The following is a 23,860-nucleotide window of genomic DNA, read 5'->3' on the forward strand; positions in this document are numbered from 1 at the left end:
AGCAGTTGGTTGACTAATAATAATAATAATAATAATAATAATGATAATAATAATAATAATCAAATGAAGTGAATTAGAACCAGTGTTTCTGTTTTTACTGGCAAAATGACCCTCCCAAGAAACAAGAGACAAACACAACATATGTATAAATGTGCAGGCTTGGCTGTGTAGTAAGAAGCTTGCTTCCCAACCACATAGTTCAAAGTTCAGTCCCACTGCTTGGCACCTTGGACATGTACCTTCTATTATAGCCTCAGGTCAACCAAAGCCTTCGCTGAAAGTTGTTTGCTATGGCTGGTCAGAGAGTGACCACTGGTTTCACACTTACCTGATTAAAGGTGCAAAACCAATGGTAATTCTGACCAACCATAACAAACAACTTTCTAAATATGTGTGTGTGTGTGTGTGTTTGTGCATGTGAGTTGGTGTGTGTGTGTATGAGTACTTGTTGGTGTGTGTGTGTGTGTGTGTGTGTCTCCCTTGCCACCACTTGACAACTGATGTTGCTAGGTTTAAGTCCCCGTAACTTAGCAGTTCAGCCAAAGAGACTGATAGAATAAGTACCCGGCTTAAAAATGAATAAGTACAGGAGTCAACCTGTTCAATTAAAATTCTTCAAGGCACTGCCACAGCATGGCAGCAGTCTAATGGATGAAACGAGGTAAAAAATTAAAGACGTGGTTGTGTGTGTGTGTGTGTGTGTGGTGTGTGTGTGTCTCCCTTGCCACCACTTGACAACTGATGTTGCTAGGTTTAAGTCCCCGTAACTTAGCAGTTCAGCCAAAGAGACTGATAGAATAAGTACCCGGCTTAAAAATGAATAAGTACAGGAGTCAACCTGTTCAATTAAAATTCTTCAAGGCACTGCCACAGCATGGCAGCAGTCTAATGGATGAAACGAGGTAAAAAATTAAAGACGTGGTTGTGTGTGTGTGTGTGTGTGTGTGTGTGTGTGTGTGAGAGAGAGAGAGAGAGAGAGACAGACAGACAGAAAGAAAGAGAGTGAGTGGCAATGATGATGGTGTCGGAGCCAAAATATTTTAGGCTCTATATATTAAACGGACCCTACCTTGCTGTGTCCAAAATTTGCCGTCAGTGAATTTTCTTCAAACCAACAACAACTTCTGACAAGACCATTTCCAACATAAGTTTGGAGTAATGTACCATCCTGGAATAATTAGAGCAGTCATTAGAGAGTAATTAGAAGAGTAATTACAGTAATTAAAGACAACCACCCACGTCTGAAGTAATGTACCACACTAATATCATACTCACACAGTACAGACGTAATAAACACACACACTGTATAATCATTAATTACAGACACACATTGTGAACACATTAAACACAAATACATATTGTGAACACAAATTACACAAATACACGGTATAAACACATTAATTACACAAACAGTGAACACATTAAACTCCTATAGCTGAACACATTGTGAATACATTAAGCACACACACACACATACACACAGCGTACACATTTAAACAGGTACATATACTGAGTGAACAATAAACACAGATACACCTTGCAAAACCATTAAACACACACAAATTCAACATATTATCAAAGATATGAGGGGATACTGAAAAGTTTCTGACTTTAAAGGTGTTGTGAAAGGCCTGGGTGGAGGCCCACCTTTCAGAGTCCTATTCTTCGAAAAGCTGAAGGACCACTGCAGTGAGTGAGTAAATCTGAGAGGGGAATATCTCTATATATATAAACGGCAAAATGTCTGCGTGTGTGTCCTTTATACAAATCCACAATTTTTCAGTTAGAGGTCTCGCATTTTCTCTGGTCATTCAAAACCGTCCAAGGGTGGTTGTGCACATCTTTACATTTCCCCAGTCACCCAACAAAGCCATTAAAAAATCAATAGAAGTGACTTTTTTGTGAATTTTCTATCCAAAACCCAACCAAAATGCCCGAAACTTGATACACCAATTGAATGCCAGCTAGCTGTATTTTACTGGCCGGAGATTTGGACAGTACTCCCGTGTATGTGTGCACGCATGCAGCTGTATATGCATGCACTAGCACTATGACCCAGCAACGCCGGGTCATAGTGCTAGTGTTGAATAAAATCATAATTAATTGATCCTCCCGTATTTTCTTTTACTCAAAGCCAGGAACTTTTCAGTATCACCCTCATATACGGTTTGAGCACATTAACATACATGCACACGCATGCTTATACAGATTTAAAATAACGTACATTTTAGAAAATTACTATTTTTAAATCTTACAGCGAGAGATATTCAGCAACAGTACTTTGTAGTAAAGATTGTTTGCCAACATAACATGGCAGTCCTAGTTTAGGACGGATGTTGCTGTAATTTAGCCCCAGGAGACATCGTCTCCAGCTTGCTATATGACACGATCTATGTCCTTGTTCCCTTGTTCGAAAATATAAGGACACAGATCGTGTCGTATAGCCATCTGGAGACAATGTCCCCTGGGGCTAAATTACAGCAACATTCGTCCTAAACCAGGATTGCCATGTCATGTTGGCAAATAATCTTTACTACAACGTACATTTTATCAATAATTAATAAAGATGGCACTAGTATAATGTAATGAGATAAATTTTATTTCCAATCATGCTTCCCAACACCCACCAATCGTATACCTGACGCCCACTCCCTTTTCTTTAAACAACTCACTCACTGTACACTTTCGTTTTTTTTTTTTGTGCCTTATTCTAGGAACTATTCACGCACTTTTGGCTGCTTTTTCAGATGAGTTGTAGTGCAGCCAAGCACCGTACAGGAGGGAAGAAGACATGAAAAAATAAAATTGTAATTAGCAATTTAGACCAAGACAAACAAGGGGAGGTGACTCTGTCTTAGCCTCAGGTATGTCCTCTCCCCCAAGAGCACATCATGTTAGCGGTATTTCGTCTGCCGCTACGTTCTGCGTTCGAATTCCGCCGAGGTTGACTTTGCCTTTCATCCTTTCGGGGTCGATAAATAAAGTACCAGTTTCGCACTGGGGTCGTTGTAATCGACTTAATCCCTTTGTCTGTCCTTGTTTGTCCCCTCTATGTTTAGCCCCTTGTGGGCAATAAAGAAATATATAATAGTAGGTGCCTTTTCTGTAAGGCGACTCAGTGATTTGGCAGGGTGGGGTTGATTTTGCTTCTATTTCATGCAGATCAAGCGTTCACATATACTCCTTTGTTAGCTCAAGATGATATTTGGGACATAACTTGAGAAAAATAAAAAGGTTTCTTTTATAGAAGTAGGATGAAAAGGGTTCATTTAAAATGTAAGAGTCCTTTAAGACAGAAAGTTCTGTAACATGGATACCAGCTCCCACCCATGAGATACATGTGTGTGTGTGTCTTTTCACAACCAATCCCCAACGTGTATCTCATGTTGCTAGGGGGCAGCGGATAATCTCACAGCTATTGCATTGAAGTTGTTACTTAGCTATAGGTCAGACTCAATAAAATAGACCTTTAATCAATGGTGTTCCAACCATGACCATCCTGTCTTATTCCATATCAGTTATCACATTATTCAATGAGTCTTTTTTTTTTTTAGAAAATAAGGACATGACTAGAGAGAGATTATGTTACAATTTCTAGCAAGTCATGCAACCACTTGAGGCTTGTTTCTTGCCTAGTTTAGAGAATATTTTGATGGTTAACTTCAAGACAGACTGGGCAGACCCACAAAGACATTCCAGATTGTAACCATCCAGAGATACTACATATTTGGACTTCAATATATGGGTTACTCCCTTTTTTTTTTAAAACAACAGCTTGCAATTTGCGGGTGGATTTAGCTACTGGTTCCAGCAGGTACTGACTGTTTGGGCAAGTCTAATGAAGTAGGAGAGAGAGAAACAGAAGGGAAGAGAGAGAGAGAGGGAGGGAGAAAGAGAAAAGGGGAATAGTAAGATAAGCCAGAAAAACAAAACAAGGGAGGTAACTCACCTTCAGGGACCAAATGTTGAGCCAACCTTTTAAACAGCCAGTGGCAAGCATTAATGCATTGGGAGAGAATGACAAACTCGTTACTTTAGAAATATGCCCGACAAATACATATAAAGGCTTCAGGTTATTGTCGGAGCGGTGTTCAGGAAGTGTGTCTTCAGCTGGTGGACAACTTGATGTTGCCTGAAATGGGAAAATAGATGCTATTTTAACAGCAGCAGAAACAATTCTAAGCAAATACGACCAGACAGTCATTATTCCTTATAACTTTAATAGTAATAATAACGTTTATAATTACATTGGTGCACGTAAACATTGGACGTTTTAGAAATGTCCTTTTTATTTGGATGCCTAAATTTATAGAATTTTATAACATTCTATTGTTAAGGCTAAAAAATTTCTAGTGTGTTGGCAGAAGTTTTGCTCCTTAGATCTGGTTTCCACCTGTTTGGTTGTTAACAGAAGCTGAGGAGGTCGGCAGTGATGATAACCCAGGTCAATAGCATTGTAGTTGTGACCTGTGGGTCGAGGAGTCTAGCACAAAGACCCTTTAGCATCTAAACTGGCGATATCAGACTGAAATATTCTACCTGTTTTATGTTCAAACTGGCCAGATCCAGCCTCTCACACCCACCCTACAACATCATTCTAAAAATAAACGACATTTCAAAGCTATGAGACATTGAAGGAGTTATTTATAAAATGCGAATAAATAAGCATCACATTTGACAAAGTAATCTAAATCCTAAAGGAGTTGATCTTATACAGAAGAAGAAAATAACAAAAACATCAACAAAGTACACTTAAAAGAGAGAGAGTACATACAATACTCTACACAGACAGTACACATATATATAGGTGCAGGAGTGGCTGTGTGGTAAGTAGCTTGCTTACCAACCACATAGTTTTGGGTTCAGTCCCACAGTGTGGCACCTTAGGCAAGTGTCTTCTACCATAGCCTCGGGTCAACCAAAGCCTGTGATTGGATCTGCTAGACAGAAACTGAAAGAAGCCTGTCATATGTGTGTGTGTGTTTGTCCTCCCACCATCATTTGACAATCAATGCTGGTGTGTTTACTTCCCCGTAACTTAGTGGCTCGGCAAAAGAGTCCAATAGAATAAGTCCTGTGGTTGATTTGTTTGACTAAAGGCAGTGCTCCAGCATGGCCACAGCCAAATGACTGAAACAAATACAAGAATAGTTTACTACTCTATAGAAAGAACCCACAGTGCTCTACACGGAGCATACGATATAGTGTGCTACACAAAGAGTATGTAAAGTACTCTAGACAGCCTACCCTACACTGTACTCTACATAGAAAGTGAAGCATATGCATCATAATCTACAAAGAGAGTACACAATAATAAACTACACAGTGAGAACACGTACTTGAAAGCATACACAGAATACTACAGAGAAAGTACAGTTTTTACACAGATTATATTACACCACATTTCATAGACTACACACGGTACATCACACAGAAAGTACACTAGGCAGCAAACACATACAGTAAACTACAGCAAACACACATAGAAAGTGCAGTGAAGTTATACAAATAAAATGATTACTTCAGACAATTCCTCTTGAGACTCCATGGCATAAACATTTGGAGATAGGAAAGCCTCATGGGGCGAAGGTTGGGCAATGTTCCACAGATAGACACAACCATTTTCACAGCCACTGAAATAAGAAGAAATCAGCAAATTAATTAATACTGCTTTATAATTGAGGTACAAGGAATGAAATTTGGGAGGGGAGAAAGAAATTGGCCGATACCAATTGGCATCAGTACTTCAACAGTAGAACTTCATTTTATTGATTCTGTCCCAGAAGGGAAAAAAAGCAAAGTGGATTTGGTTCATTTTGCTTGTCATACACAACAACCCCAGTAACTTTATCATCACTAACATCATCAACACCATCACTAAATTCATTATCATCATAATTTCCACGAGCCATAATGTTCACATATATATGTATCTATGTTCATATACAATAATTATTCTTGAACAAAACTATTATCAACAGTGACTTCGAAGTTTCAGCCTGCTGAGCCACACACACATACTTCAAGTGGACTTTTGCATGGTATTCCTGTATCTATTTCACTAGTTCATGGGTTTAGGTCAACTTGAACCTACATCAGAAGACACCCAAGGTACTGCTCAGTGAGTTAAACCCTGAACTATGTAGTCATCTAGTGAATTCCTTAACTACACAGCCATAAGGTGCAGAAAAGTACAACACAATACAGTAGAGTACTATGCAATGCAATGAAGTACAGTACTGTGAACAGTCACTCATGAACGAGCAGGTCTTGGTAACATTTACCAGTTTTGCTAATCGTTTGTGACCCCTACGTGGTCCCTATGCACAGAAGAAACAAACATCCTCTTGCTATCTTCATCCTTGACTCTGCAGCATATCCACAACGTGAGATTTAGAGAGAGAGAGAGAGAGAGAGAGAGAGTTGCACTGGTGCTAGGTTGGCATGCTTTTATAGCTAAGTAAACTGGAGGAACAACAATGCAAAATGAATTAGGTTTTATCAGGGACACAATATGTTGGATCAGTCCAGGAATTGAACCTAAGGCCTTATGGTTGCAAACCAAGCATCATGACATGTATGAGAAGCTAACAGACAAAATGAAAATGTCACAGTTTCTATTTAACAAGAAGCATTTTTGGTTATCTAATAAACATTACTCTACATAGGTTGTTTTATGTTTGTTGCTTTAGCACCAGGAGATCCATGATCAAAGACAACCCAGACATGACCATCCTACATTTCTTTTTATCTACCAGTATGTCCTTCTTTAACAATGAAGTGAGTAGAATATCCCCTGAATGGCATGCTAGTCTGTTGCAGGGTTAACCATTTACAGCTGAGTGGACTGGGGCAACATGAAAATGAAATGCTTTGCTTAAGAGCACAACACACCACCCAGTCTGGGAATTGAAACCATGACCTTGCAGTTGTGAGTGCAACACCCTAACCACTAGGCCATACGCCTTCATTATGAATATAAAAATGGGAGAGAGAGAGAGAGAGAGAGAGAGAGAGAGAGAGAGGAGAGAGCAAGAGAGAGAGAGAAGTTAGCATCAGTCCTTACACAGCAAACGTAAGCGCTTTATCGTCACCAACCCCAACCATCTTACACCACTCAATCATGGAAACACTGCATTTGTGCTTCAGGGAATACACGCATTGGATGGACTTTCTCTTGTGAAGCCAGATTTTCACACACGAATCATCGATGGCAAAACTTCCAATCAACAGTCCAGTCGGGTCATACTTGATACATTCAATGGCCGTCTGCAACGAAAACGAAACACAAAGTTTGAGTTTTATTAATTTAGGTGATAATTACTGGTACTATATTTTATCAACCATGAAAGGACCAAAGGCAAACTTGACTTTGACAGAATTTGAACTCAGAATGTAAAGATAGATGCAATGCCATTCAACATTTTGCCCAGTGTGCTTATGATTCTGCTAGCTCTTTGCCTCCTCCTTCTTCTTCTTTTGTTACAACTTATTACACCTCTCCATGTACATCACATTCTGTTACACCTCTGTATGTATGTCACAGTCTATTACACCCTTTGTTTATAAGAGTGCTTGAAGTTTAGTATATATTATTATATAAAATAAAGTACCAGACAATAATAGTGTATAGCAGTACATGTTATCTATTTATATCAAACCGAACTCTAAAGTAATAAAGCTGTCTATTATCACCTAAATTAATAAAACTCAAACTATATCAAATGGAATTATTTATTCAAATTAGTCAAACCTCTTCAAATGCATTAACTATAATCATTTAAATGAATTGAATCAGTCGATTATATGAAATGGAATTCTGTTAATTAACTCCAGATTCATTACTAGTTAGTTACATCAAATAAACCTTACTTGTAGTAATTAAGTAAATTAAACAATAAAAGCTCGTTACTTACATTGAACGCATCGACAGTAAGGGGTTGTTTGAAGTCAACTCTGCTACACAGTGACAAGGTTCCATCACAGAATCCAACAGCAAATCTTTTGTCCTCGCTGGGCCAGGCCAGACACTTCACAGGGACTGTGTGTACAGAGAAGACAACCGCATCATTAGACAGACATTTACACAATACATATATATATCATCAGCAGCAGGATTTAGTGTCCGCTTTCAATACTGGCATGGGGGTGGGGTACTTTGACTAGAACTGGTAAGCCATAGTCTGATTCAGCATTCAAAATGCCAACCACTCCAACAGTGTAGTGGGTGCTTTTTACAGGTCCCTAGCACTGGCCATGACTGTGTGTGTGTATATCATGTGACTGACCAGGCTATCAGATGTTGTTACACATCGCTGGTCACAATGTACTTCAAATGATGCCACCCAACGTTTCATAATTATCTATTATCTTTTATTTGTTTCAGTCATTAGACAGCGGCCATGTTGGAGCACTGCCTTGAAGACTTTTAGTGGAATGCATCAAGTCTGGTACTTATACTATCAGTATCTTCTGATGAACTGCTAAGTTATAGGGATGTATACATACCAAACCAGTTTTCAAGTGCTGAGGAAAAAACACAAAGATACATACACAAGCACACACATACATACATATATATATATATATATATATATATATAATATATATATATATGTATGTATGTGTGTGTGTGACAGGCTTCTTTCAGTTTCCATCTCCTAAATTCACTCACAAGGCTTTGGTTGAGCTGGTACTATAGTAGAAGGCACATGCCTGAGGTGCCACACACAGGGGTTGAACCCAGAACCATGTGGTTGGGAGGCAACTTTCTTACCACACAGCCATGCCTGCGCCTATATATAATTATAATGTTTAAAAAAAGACAAGCCTCTGAGGACGCAGAGGCGTCATCTGCATACAAAACAACAATGGTGACTCAATCAACAGACCTTTTCTGTAGCAGTGTTCCAATTCCAGACGACAGAAGGAATTGTCTCCATGGATGTCAACGACAGCAACTGAACCATTGACCCGGCCGATCAAGAGCATGTCGACACTGTTCTTGTGAATGCCCTCGGCCACACCTTTGCTCTGTGGCCAGGTCATGGCAGTGATTAAGTTTGGATTGACGTCTACATAACCTTTTTGACCTGAAACAGAGAATCACAAGATGAATGGTGAGATGACTACATATCACGAGATGATCTTGAGAATTCTTAAACAACAACGACTGGACTCTGGATGAAGAGTTTAGGAAAAGTATAAATAAATACAAAAAAAAGAAATCACCAGTCCCCCCCCTCCCACCACCACCACCACCACCACCACCACAACCTGTCCCCCATCACCCCCCACCTATCTCGATACCCCACCCTCACGACCTGTCCCTTTCCCACCCAACACCACCTTTACAGTCACTACTCCCCCCACCAGCCTGACACTATCACCAGTACCACAAGCTTGCACCACCGCCACCACCACAGAAGCCCCCCACACTCCCCAGACATCCCACACTCTCCAGACATCCCAGTCTCCCAGACATCCCAGTCTCCAACACAACCCCCCACCCAACAATACCCATAGTTACGTACCTGACATCTCCCATACGTTCATGATGTTATTCATCGATGCAGCCACCAATGTACCAGTGCAGTTCCAGCAAATATTCTCTGGTGCACATTCCTGCACATACGATTCACAACTTCCTTCTTCTTTCTGGAACACGCACGTATGTTCCAGGTATTGATGAGAACGGTTGGGAAGATGCCACACTCGAAGGGTACTGTCAAAACCACTGCACAGAGATAACCAAACAATTATTTAATAATAATAATAATAATAATAATAATAATAATGATAATAATAATAATGATGATAATAATAATGATAATAATAATAATAATAATAATAATAATAATAATAATAATGGTTTCAAATTTTGTCACAAGGGAAATAATTTTGGGAGAGAAGATATGTCAATTACATTGACCCCAGTGTCTCACTGGTACTTAATTTATTGAACATGAAAGGATGAAAGACAAAGTCGACCTTGGCAGAATTTGAACTCAGAACATAGCAACAGATGCAATACCGCTAAGAATTTCACCTGGCATGCTAGCGATTCTGCCAGCTCCCTGCCTGAAAGGATGAAAGGCAAAGTTGACGTTGGCGAAATTTGAACTCAGAATGTAGCAACGGGCAAAATACCACTAAGCATTTCATCCAGCGTGCTAATGATCCTGCCAGCTCGCCGCCTTAACAACAATAAATGACAATGACAACAATGGTTTCAAATTTTAACACAAGGCCAATAATTTGGAGGAAGAGATCAATTACATAGACCCCAGTAGGGGGACTGGTACAAAAGCTGAATGGTAAAATTGACTTCAGCAGGATTTGAACTCAGAATGTGATAACTAATCAAATATCAGTTCTAAGATCTGCCGTCACGAATGGACAAATGGATTAATTAGATACCATTCTCAATCTCTAAAGTGGACAACTGTTAATCAGGACAGTAATAAACAGTGTGCATTAATTAGAACAACAATAGATGCTGTGTGCTAATTAGGACAATGCTAATCAGTGTGTGTGTGTTAATTAGGACAATAACAAATGCTGTATCAAGACAAGGTCTTGACAGGGTACGTAGCCATGGGATCAGGGACTCTTTTGAGGCTGAGTTGCTATTTCTCCTCATTGAGAGGTCACAGCTCCAGTACTAAGGACATGTGATTAGAATGTCACAGGGAAGAACCATGAGACGGATTCTTCAAGCCAGCCAACCAGCAGAAGACCTTGGGGCAGAGGAAGAATGAAATGGTTGAACAATAGCTCTGACCTCAGTTGGTCAAGCTTAGGAAGCCAACCAGAAAGCGTAATGATGGGACCCAATGGAAGAGGCTCCTGAAGACTCTACCTCCATGACCCCCACCCCCACCCCACTCCAGGAATAGTGGGTGGAGAGGATGCACAGATGGATGGACAATAATAATTGCTATGTGTTAATTTGGATAACAATAATTATTGTATATCAAATTGGACATTACTAATTGCCGTATATGAAGGCGCATGCCTCAGTGGTTACAGTTTCAGGCTCGCAATCATGAGATAATGAGTTCGATTCTTGGACTGCACTGTGTGTTGTGTTCTTGAGCAAGACTCTTTATTTTCACATTGCTCCAGATCATTCAGCTGTAGAAATGGGTTGCAATGTCACTGGTGCCAAGCTGTATTGGCCCCTTTGCCTTTCCCTTGGATAACATTAGTGGCATGGAGAGCAGAGGCTGGTATGCATGGGTGACTGCTGGTCTTCCATAAACAACCTTGCCTGAACTTGTGCCTTGGAAGGGAACTTTGTCGGTGCAATCCCATGGTCATTCATGACCGAAGGGGATCTTTACACTTTTACCCTAATTGCCGCATGTTAATTAGGTGATCAATAATTGCAATATGTTAATTAAGTTGTTACTAATTGCTATACCTTGAGTAGAGTGTGTAAAGAAATGATCTCACCTTGTGGCTAACAAGTTCTTCTTCTCACTCCACACAGAAGAATCCAATCTGTCTTGATGGCCTTCCAGTTTTGTGACGGAACACTTTGAGAGGTCATGGGCCAAATCTGCCATATTTTCATTGTGATCGCAGCTGGATCGTATCTGAGAGGATATGGAACGGACTAACTGTTTGGCGGCCCATTGGCGGTGTTGGTGAGGTACATAGGAAGAGATGATGCAGGCGGCTAAAGCATCCGTCAAGGTCAACGAGGTGATCTTTTCGTGAAGAAACGGACCAGATTCTTGTAGAGAAGGATCTAGAAGGAAAATTAAGAGGAAAATCTTCTACAGACCATTTACAGAGAATGACAGGAAGATGGGCAGGATTCGTGAGCAACAAAAATAGGATGACTTACATGTTAGAAGGTAGGGGTAGAGTATGGGGGGTGCAATGAGATGTGTGTGGGGTGTGTGATATGGTTGTATGGGTGTCTAGTGTTGTATGTGTGTGTGTATGTAAGGTATGTAAGGTAGACATAGTGAATGCCAACACAAATAAGCAAGAATTGGGAAATAATGTTTCCTGAATGATGAGAGAGGGAGATGAGAGAGAGAGAGAGATGTGAGAGAGAGAGAGAGAGGTAAAAGGTAAGAGAGAGAGAGATGATAGAGGGATGAGATTTGTAAGAGATATGTGAGTGAGAGAGAATGAAATGAATTAGATAAAAACTTGCAAGAGATGAAAAAGAGAGGTGAAAGTGAGACACACATGATGAGAGATTGGAGACAGAGAGAGATAAGTTAGATGTGAGATGAAACAAGTAGGTATTGTGATCCATACTTTTCATTTCTTCAGCGACATTGTGTGCCATCAATTTCTTGCTCCATCCTTGACTAGCCAATAAAGAGACAAGGGCTTGGGTGACAGAAAAATTAGGTGAGGTCATTCTCTCTTGAACCACAGCATTCTGCAACTGTCTTTGGTGGGCAGGGACATCAGGATTGGCACTCCAACCTGTGGCAGCTTGCATTAATTCCTACAAAATAGAAATATTGAAGAGGGTGGAGTGAAGTGGGAGAAAGAAGGAAGATATCATCATTTAACATCTGTTTTCTATGCTGGCATAGGGTAAGCAGTTTTGGAAAGGTTTTTATAGCTGAATGCCCTTCCTAATGCCAACCACCTTGCAGAGTGGACAGTGGTTTTTATGAGTCACTATAAATGAATATGTAAAAATATTAATAAAATTATGGCCATCTATGTAACATACTTAATGCAGTAGATACATCTTTGAAAGGAAATCTACTGTGGTATTTGTCCAAAAAACAATATCTCTTATGGATGTGCTGTATTTAAAAACAGTTTTTCTAAGCTCTTTAAAAGAACTCAGAAGGTTGGGCCTACAACCAGGCCTTTTGTGATACCCTTAAAGCCAGGAATTTTTCAGCACCCTCTTATACATTTACACACACACACAGATGTATGCATATGAAGGTAGTGGTTACAGTGTTGCACTCATGGGTCACAAGACCCCAGTTTTGATTCCCAGACGACAAGCAGTGTATCGCATTCTTGAGCAAAACACTTCATTTCACATTGCTCCAGTCAGCTCAGCTATAAATGGGTAACCCTGTCACAGATGGGCATTCTGTTCAGAGGTGATGTTCACCTACCCAAAACTTTGAACTAATTATCAAGGTTTTCCTTGTAAATATATATACATACACCTGTATTTATCTGAATCTGTAGGGTGGAAGGACATCCAGCCATAAAAACCATGCCAAAGTAGACACTGGAGCTTACTGCAGTCCTCTGGCTTCACAGCTCTTGTCAAACCGTCTAACCCATGCCAGCATGGAAAACGGACATTAAATCATGATGATAATGAGATATATATACATATATATCAACATTTAAAAACTGTTGTAATACTTACAATATTTAATAAAATGATGTAGCATGAAACGATCGTACCAAATTAACTAAGTTATTCTTGTTGCTTGTTTTTGATTATAATCACCCCATGGATTTATATGGATAACACCATACAAAATTCTGGTTCATCTAACTTAAGTACCATATTCATTTGAATCTAAATTTTGCTGAACTTATATATATATATATATATATAGTGTAGAAGAGAGAGAGAGAGAAAGAGAGACTTACCTGTGAACAGACTTTGACGAGTTGTTTGAGAGAAAGTGGATTCTCCTGGGCCAAAGCTCCAATGGCAGCATTCAGGTAAGAAAGACATTCTGCTGGTTCAGTGACTTGTAATGAAGATGCAGACATATCGAGCTTCCCTGCAGCACAGAACTGCATCAAACGGACAACGAGCATGATGTCTGAAAGCCCAATGTTTTCAAGGGCAGCAGATAAACTGCAGGACGGACCACTGTGGACGGAAAGAGAGAGGAGGATAGAGCTTCAATTTCTACATGGACAGAGAAAAGTATTAAAAACAATGAACTGTATAGGCACAGGAGTGGCTGTGTGGTAAGTAGCTTGCTAATCAACCACGTGGTTCCAGGTTCAGTCCCACTGCATGGCATCTTGGGCAAGTGTCTTCTGCTATAGCCTCAGGCCATCCAATGCCTTGTGAGTGGATTTGGTAGACGGAAACTGAAAGAAGCCCGTCGTATATATATATATATATATATATATATATATATATATATATATATATGTGTGTGTGTGTGTGTTTGTGTGTCTGTGTTTCTCCCCCTAGCATTGCTTGACAACCGATGCTGGTGTGTTTATGTCCCCGTCACTTAGCAGTTCGGCAAAAGAGACCGATAGAATAAGTACTGGGCTTACAAGTCAAACCATCCAACCCATGCCAGCATGGAAGGAGGATGTTAAATAACGATGATGATGTAGTATATAGTGTAAAGATTCAAACATCATCATTGTCTTTTGAAATCCTGCTATATTTCACATGCAGTTTTTGGTCCTCCGCAATCCACCTTTATTTTGGTCTGAAAAATTCAAACTGTATGCTAGAGAACACAATTCTTCCTAGAGACATCATACAAGGCGTGCTCAGGTATTAGATATTTCCTAGTTTATAATACAACATGTACATGATATTAGATACTCACCTATCACTAAGGAGTGCAAGGGCTTTCATAACCATGGTTCTAGCAAGGAGTACTTGCATTGCCGATGTTATTCGTTGCAGAGCAAGCATTCGTTCATGTGGAGTCCGGAGACAGACAGCTTGTTCACCGAGGGATTTCAAATTCTTTACGCTCTTTACAGCACGGGCAGTGGCAGCTAGAATAATATAGGAGAGAGAAGGGAAGTAATTGAGAGAGAGAGAGAGAGAGAGAGATCCACAGAGAGATGGACAGATACAAAGAGAGACACACACAGATAGAGAGAGAGAGATAAAGAGAGACAAGGAGAGACAAAGTGACAGAGATTGAGTCAGTTACAGATTTTTGTGGAGTATGAAACAAAATCATGTCAAGAACACACACTCACACACCACACACACTCACACACACACGCGTGCGCACACACATACACACACACACACACACACACACACATTACATTGTATGATAGCAATGGCGTGACTTACATAGTGATGTTATGAGGTCATCAGAGGTGTGTCCTCTGACAAGTTTCTCTCCTAGGGGATCAGCTTCTGAAAAGTGGACAACATCTGGGGCCGGGCGCCTCTCAGACAAGCCTAACCTTAAAAGGAGTTTCTCACTATCATTAACTGGAACTTTCTCTAAAGGTGACTCAGTGTTCAGCAAGCTGGCATCATCTGAATACATCGATAAAAGAAATGAAAATACAAATTAGAACAGTTCTCTTTTGATAAGCATTTGCTAATCAGTATTTAAGTCAATTTCCTGCTATGGTGTTTAATTGATGCAGTCTTAGGGAATGAAACGGAGATGTATGATGTTGGCAGGAAACGTAAATGTCAAATTCTACAGACTTCCTTAACAAAATTCCATTTTTTTCAAAATTTCATAAAAACAAGAAAAACTATCAAAAAGTAAAATAGAAAAAGAAAAAAAACACAAAATGTTTAAATTAAAATTTATAAAAAAAAAATTAAGATTTAGGTTCAGAACTGGCTGAGTGGTTGAGAAGCATGCTTTGCAACCACAACATTTCAGGTTCAATTCCAGTGAGTAGCACCTTGGGCAAGTGTCTTTTATTCCAGCTCCAAACCATCCAATGCCTTGTGAGGGAATTTGGTTGACAGAAGCTGTGTGGAACCTCATTGTGTGCACATTTGTGTGTGTGTGTGTGTGTGTGTTTGGCTTTGTCACCATCACTGCTTGACAACTGGTGTTGGTTTGTTTATGTTTCCAGAACTTAGCAGTGTGGCAAAAGTGACCGATAAAATGAATATTAGACTTTAAAAAAGAATTAAGTATTGGGGTGGGGGTGGGGGTTTGATTTGTTCGACTAAAACCCTTCAAGATGATGCCCCAGCATGGCTGCAGTCCAACGACTGAAATAAGTAAAAAGATAAAAGATGTAAAAGTAAATGAAAATGAAATAAAAGAAAAAAGAAAACATTTTTTATTAAAGGTTCACAGAGTGATGATGAAGTAGTTGGTGTGAGAGGAATCAATCAAATTGATCTCAGCTGATAACTGGTATCATTGGTGAGTTCAGTGTGATGAAAGACTGTTTCAACTCCCGGTGGGATATGAACTCAGGCTATAAAAGAACAAAAAGAAAAGAAAAGGTGTGGCTGCGTGGTAAGAAGCTTGCTTCTCAATCACATGGTTCCATGTTCAGTCCCACTGCATGGCACCTTGGGCAAGTGCCTTCTACTATAGCTTCAGGCCTACCAAAACCTTGTGAGTGGATTTGGTAGACAGAAACTGAAAGAAGCTCATTACGTGTATGTGTATATATATATATATGATATATTCAGTCCACACTGTAAAGTGGCTGGTGTTCAGAAGGGCATCCAACTGAAAAAACCTTGCCAAAACTGACCTTGCCTGTGTGTGTGCCATGTAAAAAGCACTCAGTCCACTCTGCTGGGTGGTTGGTGCTAGGAAGGGCATCCAGCAAAAAAATCCTGCCAAAACAGTCACAGAAATCTGGTGCAGGTTTCTGCCTAACCAGCTCCTGTCAAACCATCCCACCCATGACAGCATGGAAGGCAGATGTTAAATAATGATGATGATGATGATGATGATGATGGTGGGTGTGTGTTACTGTCTGCATGTTTGTGTCTCCTTATCTCAACATTACAAGACAGCTGTAAACGAGCATCACTGTCATACAAGCAGTGTCCTTTATTTCTGATATTCTGAAAAACCATGTCTGAACATTGGGGAAACATTATTTTGCTTGGAATCGAGTGGGGATTGGCGACAGGAAGGGCATCCAGCCTTCGAAAATTCATCTGACTTATGCAAACATGGAAAAGTGGATGTTAAAACAATGCTGGTGACATTATGGTCCTTAGCATATTGGCTAGTTGTGGTATTTGTTTTGGCACTCAACAATCAGAGTTCAAATCCCACTTTCAGGCGTCAATTAAAAAAAATGGGTGATTGATGGATCTGTTGGGAGAGTGTGGTGGTCCAGTGAGGTGCCTTGAGGAGGACAGCAACATCTGTAATGACCCTACTGCCTAGCTGTATTGGCCCAGGGTGGTGATTCGTTTTAATGAGATACAAGAGGGTACCCAAAAGTAACTGGAAACATTCTCTGTGGGACAAGCCTGTTGCAGCTCAGGTCTCTGCTGCTAGAAGTCACTTGATACGACTCTTAGGCATCAGTCTACTGACCAGCAGCATCAAATGGAATCGTACTGCCATGTGGTGTGCCTTTGTTTTGCAGTGTTTCTCCCCTGATGTGTTTCTCCCCTGATTGTTGATTTTTGTGATGGCTGAAACAAAGGTATAGCGTGCTTCTGCAAAATTCTGTTTTCTGCTGCGGAAAACAGTGGCCGAAACAGTTCTCATGCTTCAAACAGCTTACAAGGACACTGCCATGAGCAAAACACAAGTTTATGAGTGGTTTCCATGTATTAGGAATGGTCACTTGTTGCTTGAAGACCAACCTCATTCCGGGTTACCATCAACATGTAAAACAAAATGAATAAAATAATATTGCAAAATTCTGTTTTCTTTTGGGAACTCCCTCATATCTCTAACATTCTTTATAACATATAGGGGTTTAGTGCCATGAAGATTGTTATACCAGGGGTTGGGAGAGTATCCATGCAGGGTGACCCATACAATGCCCCCAATTGTACTGAAGGCTGTGGTGACCCAATATTATTAACATGGTGCTTGGAACACAACACTGTATTGTATAATATAGGGCTATGAATATAACAAAAGCCAAATATATATTAACATATGAAGACAGTATTTTGAACATAACAAAAGACTATTATATAATGGTAGATTAAGATGGTGCTTGAAATAAAAAAAAGACAAACATAAATTAGTATATGAAGATGATGTTTGGATCATAAAAGACAAGTATGTATTGGTATGTTAAGATGATGTTTGGAACATAACAAAAGACAAATATATACATTAATATACTAAGATGGTATTTGGTACATAAGAAAAGAGTAATGTATATTGGCAAGATGGTGTTTGGAACATAAATGTTTCTATATATAATTATAACAGAATATTTTGATTTAAGAGTGATCACTCTAAAACGAGAAGTTTTGTATCATAAAAATAGAACTGATCTTATGTAGGTTGTAGAAACAGGGGTTAATTTATGAAAGACAAAGGAATGAAAAACTTTGCATCACTATCAGGAACAGCATCAATGTCACAGCATTTCCAAGGAGAAAACTGTAAAATGTTTCTAGTGTTGAAATTATTGAGTTAAATTGTAACTACACCAAAGTTAAGTTTTGGTTAATGTTTGCAATAAACCCAGAAAAATTTGCCAAGGTGTAACAGCGTGCTTTTGCTTCCCAGCCACATGGTTCAAGGATTGATCCAATTGTATGTTACCCAGAGCAACTGCTCTCTACTTCAGTGAAAGGTTGACCAATATCTTGGGATTTGTGAGACAGAAACAATGCAGAAGCCCATTGTAGGTATATAAGTGTTTGTTTATGTGTTTGAACTCACATGTCGGAGAGTACTCAACACAAACACACATAGTTTATCTCCCCTTTGTGACAGTGTTTGAAATCACTCTCAAAGTATATTTGGTACAAAAAGGATAGAGGTGAATGTAATATCGACATTGTCTGATCCCTCTTGGACAAAGATTCCTCCCATTCCCTAACAATAATAGTATCAATAATATTGTGTATTGAGTACAAAATTTGAAACTTTGATCAAACCAAATTCAATGAAGATAATACAACACACACACGCACAGATTATCATATATGCACAAATATGCCCACACATGTATATACAGAATTATACTATCTTTGAAAATTAATAGCCAATTAGTACAAAAATACTTCTAATAATAATAATAATAATCCATTTTTCAAAGGTGGAACTAAAATAGATAAAGCTATAAATAATAGTAAGTATGTAGAATATTGGATTAAAACACCCCCACTGGATGGAGGAAAAGATTCAAAGGCTTACTTTGGTATGATGGAAGAACATCTGCCATGCTTTCAGCATTTTACCATCCAAGAGATTTTTTTTTCATCCAATATTCTACAAGCTGTTATTTATAGTTCTATCTACTTCAAGCTTCACCATTTAAAATACAATTTACTTCATATCTCTCAAAGTTTCTAGATTCTTATGATGTAAACAAATAATAACAAAAATAGTAAAATAATAATAATAAATAATGTATTATTATTTTTGTTAATTATTTATTATTTTTTAGTTTTAAACAGAAGTTATTATTTTTTTTTTACTTTGTTAAAGAAAGTGATTGATTTCACATACCATCCTGCAGAGATCCCCCAGGACACAAGAAGTCCGGAGCTGTTTGCCGGAGCTGAGCGGATTTCCAAGCAGGTGTCCCGCTACCAGTAGTGGGTGAGTGGCCGGCGGCACCAGAGTGGCCAGACATGTCCAAGTGGTGGGCTCGGCAATCGGGACATAACAAATAAAACGGGTACCCGGTACCACAAGTCCCGCCGTACCAGCCAGACGTGTACACTCCAGAACTACTGTAGCCATGACTACGACAAGTCCCTAGAAAACAGTTAACAGATTGAAACTATATGCGTACGTAGGAGGTGAGCAGTCGACAGACAAGTCAAGACACCCAACTAAGGAAATAGAATCAAAGGAAGAGGGGAGGAGATAGGGGTCAGGGATTTTAAGGTTAGAAAGTTCTACTTTTCAAGTAACCATATACAACTACTACTATTATTATTACTACAGCTACTACCACTACTGTTATTATTATTATTATTATTGTTAGTATTGCTTTTTGACAGTGTTAACAAAAAGGCAAGCAGTAAAGAATGTTACTATTCATAATTATTATAATTATTATAACAAATATAAACCATTATAGTAAGGTAACTAACATAATTATTATAAGCTAGTACTGCATATCAAACAGATTACAATAAAAATAGTTAGTCAATGCTGAAACTAATTTATTAGCAATGAAAGCAATTAGAGTTGCCTTTGTTGTTTGTGCAAAGGGCAGGGTGGAGAAAGAGAGGGTCAGGGATCAACTTCTAATTATCAAAATGGACACAACAAAATAAATAAATATAATAAATTAACGAATGAATTAATAAAAAAATATTCAAGGATTAAAGTTAATGGAGGAAAAACATTGTTCCAATAGCAGAATCGGTAGAGCATTGGAGCAAGTGGATTTAGTTATATAGTTAGGTTCTCCTGCCTCAGCCACCCCAATACTTTTAAGTTCTGAAAATTAAAATCCTGTAAAAAAAAAAAAAAAAAAAAAAAAGAGAGAGAAAAAGTTGACATTACCTTTTATCCTTCTGGGAGTTTAATAATGACTGGGCCCTTTCTCAAATATGTGTGCCCCTAGGGAGCCATCACCATATCCTACTACTCTAGAGATAATAAAATACAGGACCAAACTTCTTATCTGGAATTTCCAGAAATCTGGGGATAGTCTGCAACATCATGCAATATACTGTACCCTGTATTGAGTACACAGACCCTGTTGTTGAAGTTGACTAATCTGCATATGGCATGTTAAAGATAGTTTTGTTGGTTATTTTTTTACTGGATTAATAAAGACTGTGTGTAGTATTCTTGTTTGTGAGAGCAGTCGAGTTTATTTGAGATATTCTCATTTTAAAAATCATTTCTGGCTAATCATTGAGAGGCTGTTGCCTTGGCGGAGGTTTCCACTGACTGCTCTTTTTGTTGTTGTTGTTGTTGTTATTGTTATTATTATTATCATTATCATTATTATTATTATTATCATAGTAAGGTGGTGAGCTGGCAGAATTGTTAGCACATCAGATGAAATGCATTTCTTCCGTTCTGAGTTCAAATTGTGCCAAGGCCAACTTTGCCTTTTGTCCTTTCAGGGTCAATATAAGTACCAGTTGAGGATTGGGGGTTAATGTAATTGACTAGCCCCTTCTATAGTAGAAAGGATCATTACTATTATTATTACTATAATTATTATTTTTGTTGTTATTATTTTGGGTTTTCTGTTTTTAACTTCAGATCCTGCCAAGGTTAGCTTTATTTTTCTTACCTTTAGGATCAATAAAATAAGTACCAATCATCTACTGGAGTTGATGTAATTAACCAGTCACCTTTCCCAAATTTTGGGACTTGTGTCAACATTAGAAACAATTATTATTATTGCTATCCTTATCATCATCAATATTATTGATAATGTAATATAAGAAGAGCTGATTTTCTCTGCAAGGTAGTAATAATTGTACGCCAGGGACGAATCCATCATACTTGTAAACATCAATTCTGTTATTCTGTAATATAAAATCTTTTAACAAAATGTTTTTTTTTTCGCATTTCCAATTTATATCATTCATTAATATTTCATACACATTCGCATTTGATACTATAGTTTCAAAAAAACTTAAATGTTTATTATTGCAATTGAATAGAGAAGGAGGAATACGCTTTTTTTTTAGTGATACCCATTTGGGACTTTAAGAATAATCTCTCATAATTTCCAAAATAATTCACAGATGAAGAAAATTTAAATATTATGTATTATTTTAACTCCTAAGACACCTGGCAATGCCAAATAATATGGCAGTTAATGGGTTAATAATGATGATGATAACAGTCCATTCTACTATAGGCACAAGGCCTGAAATTTTGTTTTTTTGGGGGGAGGGGTAGTCGTTTACATCAACCCTCCGTACTCAACTGGTACTTGTTTTATACAAACCAAGATAATAAAACAGTAAAGTTGATGTCCGTGGAATTTGAACTCAGAACTTTAAAAAATTTAATTCAATCAATCAACCTAGCTCAATCTCAAGTATTCTTTATTTTTCTCCCTTGCCCCATTTTTTTTTTTTTAGTGTTATTGATCTTGGAAGCGGAACTCAAAGGATGGCAAAAAGCAATGTGCAAGTAAAATACTACTCCAAACCACTTTCTACAGTGCTCCACCAATTCTCTCTCTCTCTCTCTCTCTCACCCACACAGAGGAGTAAGAACAAAAACAACAGTAAAAACATCAACAGCATAATGATGATGATGTTAAAATAATGAGTTGAAGTGTTAAAGACTGTTCGTTAAGATGGATTACTAATTAGTTGTAATAAAATAAATTAATTAAATGTGAAAAGAAAGAGAGATGGAGGAGGGGTACGATATGTTGTTGTGTGCTTATATATGTGAGAGATGTGAGATAATATTGGGTCCAAGCTGACACTGTTTACAGACAACAGAAAAGCAAGTTTGAAGGGTTGCCATGGCGATGGTGGTGGTGATGACAATGATGGCTACAATTCCAGTGATGATGGTGGTGGTGGTGGTGATGATGATGTCCACGACAATAATTATGATGATGATGATGATTACAGTTATAATGATGTTGAGTGTGATCCATGATGACTACATTTATGATGATGATGATAACCATTTTTGTGGGTAGGGAAGCACAATGTCAGTTACATCACCACACCCACCCACACTTACCCCCAGTATCTTACTGGTAATGTATGGCTTCTAACCCATCCCTCCTCTTCTACAGGAAAGCAAAAGGTAAATTCGGTTGGTTCTGGCAAGATTTGAACCTGAAACTTAAAGGTACATAGCTAACTACAACAACAAGATGAAGTGGCCAGAGCCATTGGATGGCCAGATTTATTGTCCAGTAAACCATTAAACTTGACTTGGGCAATTTGAGTAAGTATCTTCTAAAGCTTTGTCATTGAATTTGGTGGATGGAAAGGCCACAAAGCCAATCAATACACACACACACACGTTTGTGCATGCTTACATTTGTGCTTTTCTGGTGAAATTTGTTGTCATTTCCCTCATCAACAAATTGCCCACTGGCTCTGTTCCTTTGGAGATGAGTAGAATAAGAGATCCTTTACTTAAAAGGCAGGTAAAGGTTATTAATAGAAAGGACAGCAGACTGTAAAACAATGCTTCAGTAATATATTCATCTAACACATGCTAGCATGGAGAAACAGACATAAGAGTAAATGGAGAAAGCCTGACCTTCAAACGTTGGGTCTCATGGAGATGATGACGAGTGACAGAGACCCTTGGTAAAGTGTGGTGTTTGAGGAGAAGACTCGCAAAACCAAGTGGAATCGCAGTTGTGGCCGTTGCTGGAGTCATGTAAATGGCAACCAAGCCAGTGGCATGTAAAAAGCATCCATTACATGTTTGGAGTGGTTGGCTTTAGGAAGGGCATCCAGCCATAGAAAACCATGCTAAATCAGACTGGAACCTGGTGTAGCTCTCCGGCTTACCAGTTCCAGTCAAGCCGTCTAACCCACACCAGCATGGAAAGCAAACATTAAATGACAATGATGATGATGATTCTGAACTCTTTTCAAATGGTTCCTCTGTCACATGTTAACTTCTCATCACCTAGTGCAAAGCCACCTCCCTCAATGCTACTCCATCTCACTCAGTTGAGGGGTCTTGTGATACGAGTTACTTAATGGATCTCACTAATGCAGGCGCTACCAAAATGAAGCAGCTAGTACACCCTGTAAAGTGATAGATATCAGGAAGAGCATCAAGCCACAGAAACAATGCCACAGTAAGATACTAGAGTTCAAAACAGCTTCCCCCGGCCATGTCAGATTCTGTCAAACTATCTAACTCATAACAGCACTGAAGACAAATGTTAAATGATGATAATGATGATAATGAAGACTTTATGCAAATGAAGTCTATCTTCACTGAGAAAGAGGATTATGAAAATAATTATGCAACCCCACAAAAATTATACTTTATTGGGTGACCGAATTAGTATTTGCTATTTTGTATTAAATGGCAAAAATACTGCCTGTTGCTTAGGGACCCTA

The 23,860-nt window shown here is 38.7% G+C and overlaps 1 protein-coding gene and 1 long non-coding RNA gene across 5 annotated transcripts in view; one reads left to right on the forward strand and one right to left on the reverse strand.

Moving 5' to 3' along the window:
• Nucleotides 1-23,860, reverse strand: part of LOC115222889 (probable E3 ubiquitin-protein ligase HERC1) — a 122,957-nt gene that overhangs the window by 23,021 nt on the left and 76,076 nt on the right. For 3 of the 4 annotated variants that reach the window (XM_029793273.2, XM_036511905.1, XM_036511906.1), the window contains exons 43-55: nucleotides 19,329-19,580; nucleotides 15,026-15,217; nucleotides 14,541-14,715; nucleotides 13,606-13,834; nucleotides 12,280-12,475; nucleotides 11,458-11,755; nucleotides 9,534-9,736; nucleotides 8,892-9,092; nucleotides 7,917-8,041; nucleotides 7,067-7,269; nucleotides 5,522-5,633; nucleotides 3,950-4,132; nucleotides 1,070-1,168 (exon numbers count right to left, since the gene is read on the reverse strand). In XM_029793273.2, coding sequence (XP_029649133.1) covers nucleotides 1,070-1,168; nucleotides 3,950-4,132; nucleotides 5,522-5,633; nucleotides 7,067-7,269; nucleotides 7,917-8,041; nucleotides 8,892-9,092; nucleotides 9,534-9,736; nucleotides 11,458-11,755; nucleotides 12,280-12,475; nucleotides 13,606-13,834; nucleotides 14,541-14,715; nucleotides 15,026-15,217; nucleotides 19,329-19,580 — 2,468 coding nt within the window. The remainder of the gene's footprint in view (nucleotides 1-1,069; nucleotides 1,169-3,949; nucleotides 4,133-5,521; nucleotides 5,634-7,066; nucleotides 7,270-7,916; nucleotides 8,042-8,891; nucleotides 9,093-9,533; nucleotides 9,737-11,457; nucleotides 11,756-12,279; nucleotides 12,476-13,605; nucleotides 13,835-14,540; nucleotides 14,716-15,025; nucleotides 15,218-19,328; nucleotides 19,581-23,860) is intronic. The other variant, XM_036511903.1, reaches the window with a different exon arrangement.
• On the forward strand, nucleotides 2,248-21,431 carry LOC118767398. Its single transcript, XR_005003316.1, has 3 exons — nucleotides 2,248-2,400; nucleotides 9,913-9,916; nucleotides 21,421-21,431. It is a non-coding gene; the product is annotated as an uncharacterized LOC118767398 (long non-coding RNA).

This window comes from Octopus sinensis, linkage group LG21 (genome assembly GCF_006345805.1).
Source record: "Octopus sinensis linkage group LG21, ASM634580v1, whole genome shotgun sequence".
In the NCBI taxonomy this organism is placed as follows: Eukaryota; Metazoa; Mollusca; class Cephalopoda; order Octopoda; family Octopodidae; genus Octopus; species Octopus sinensis.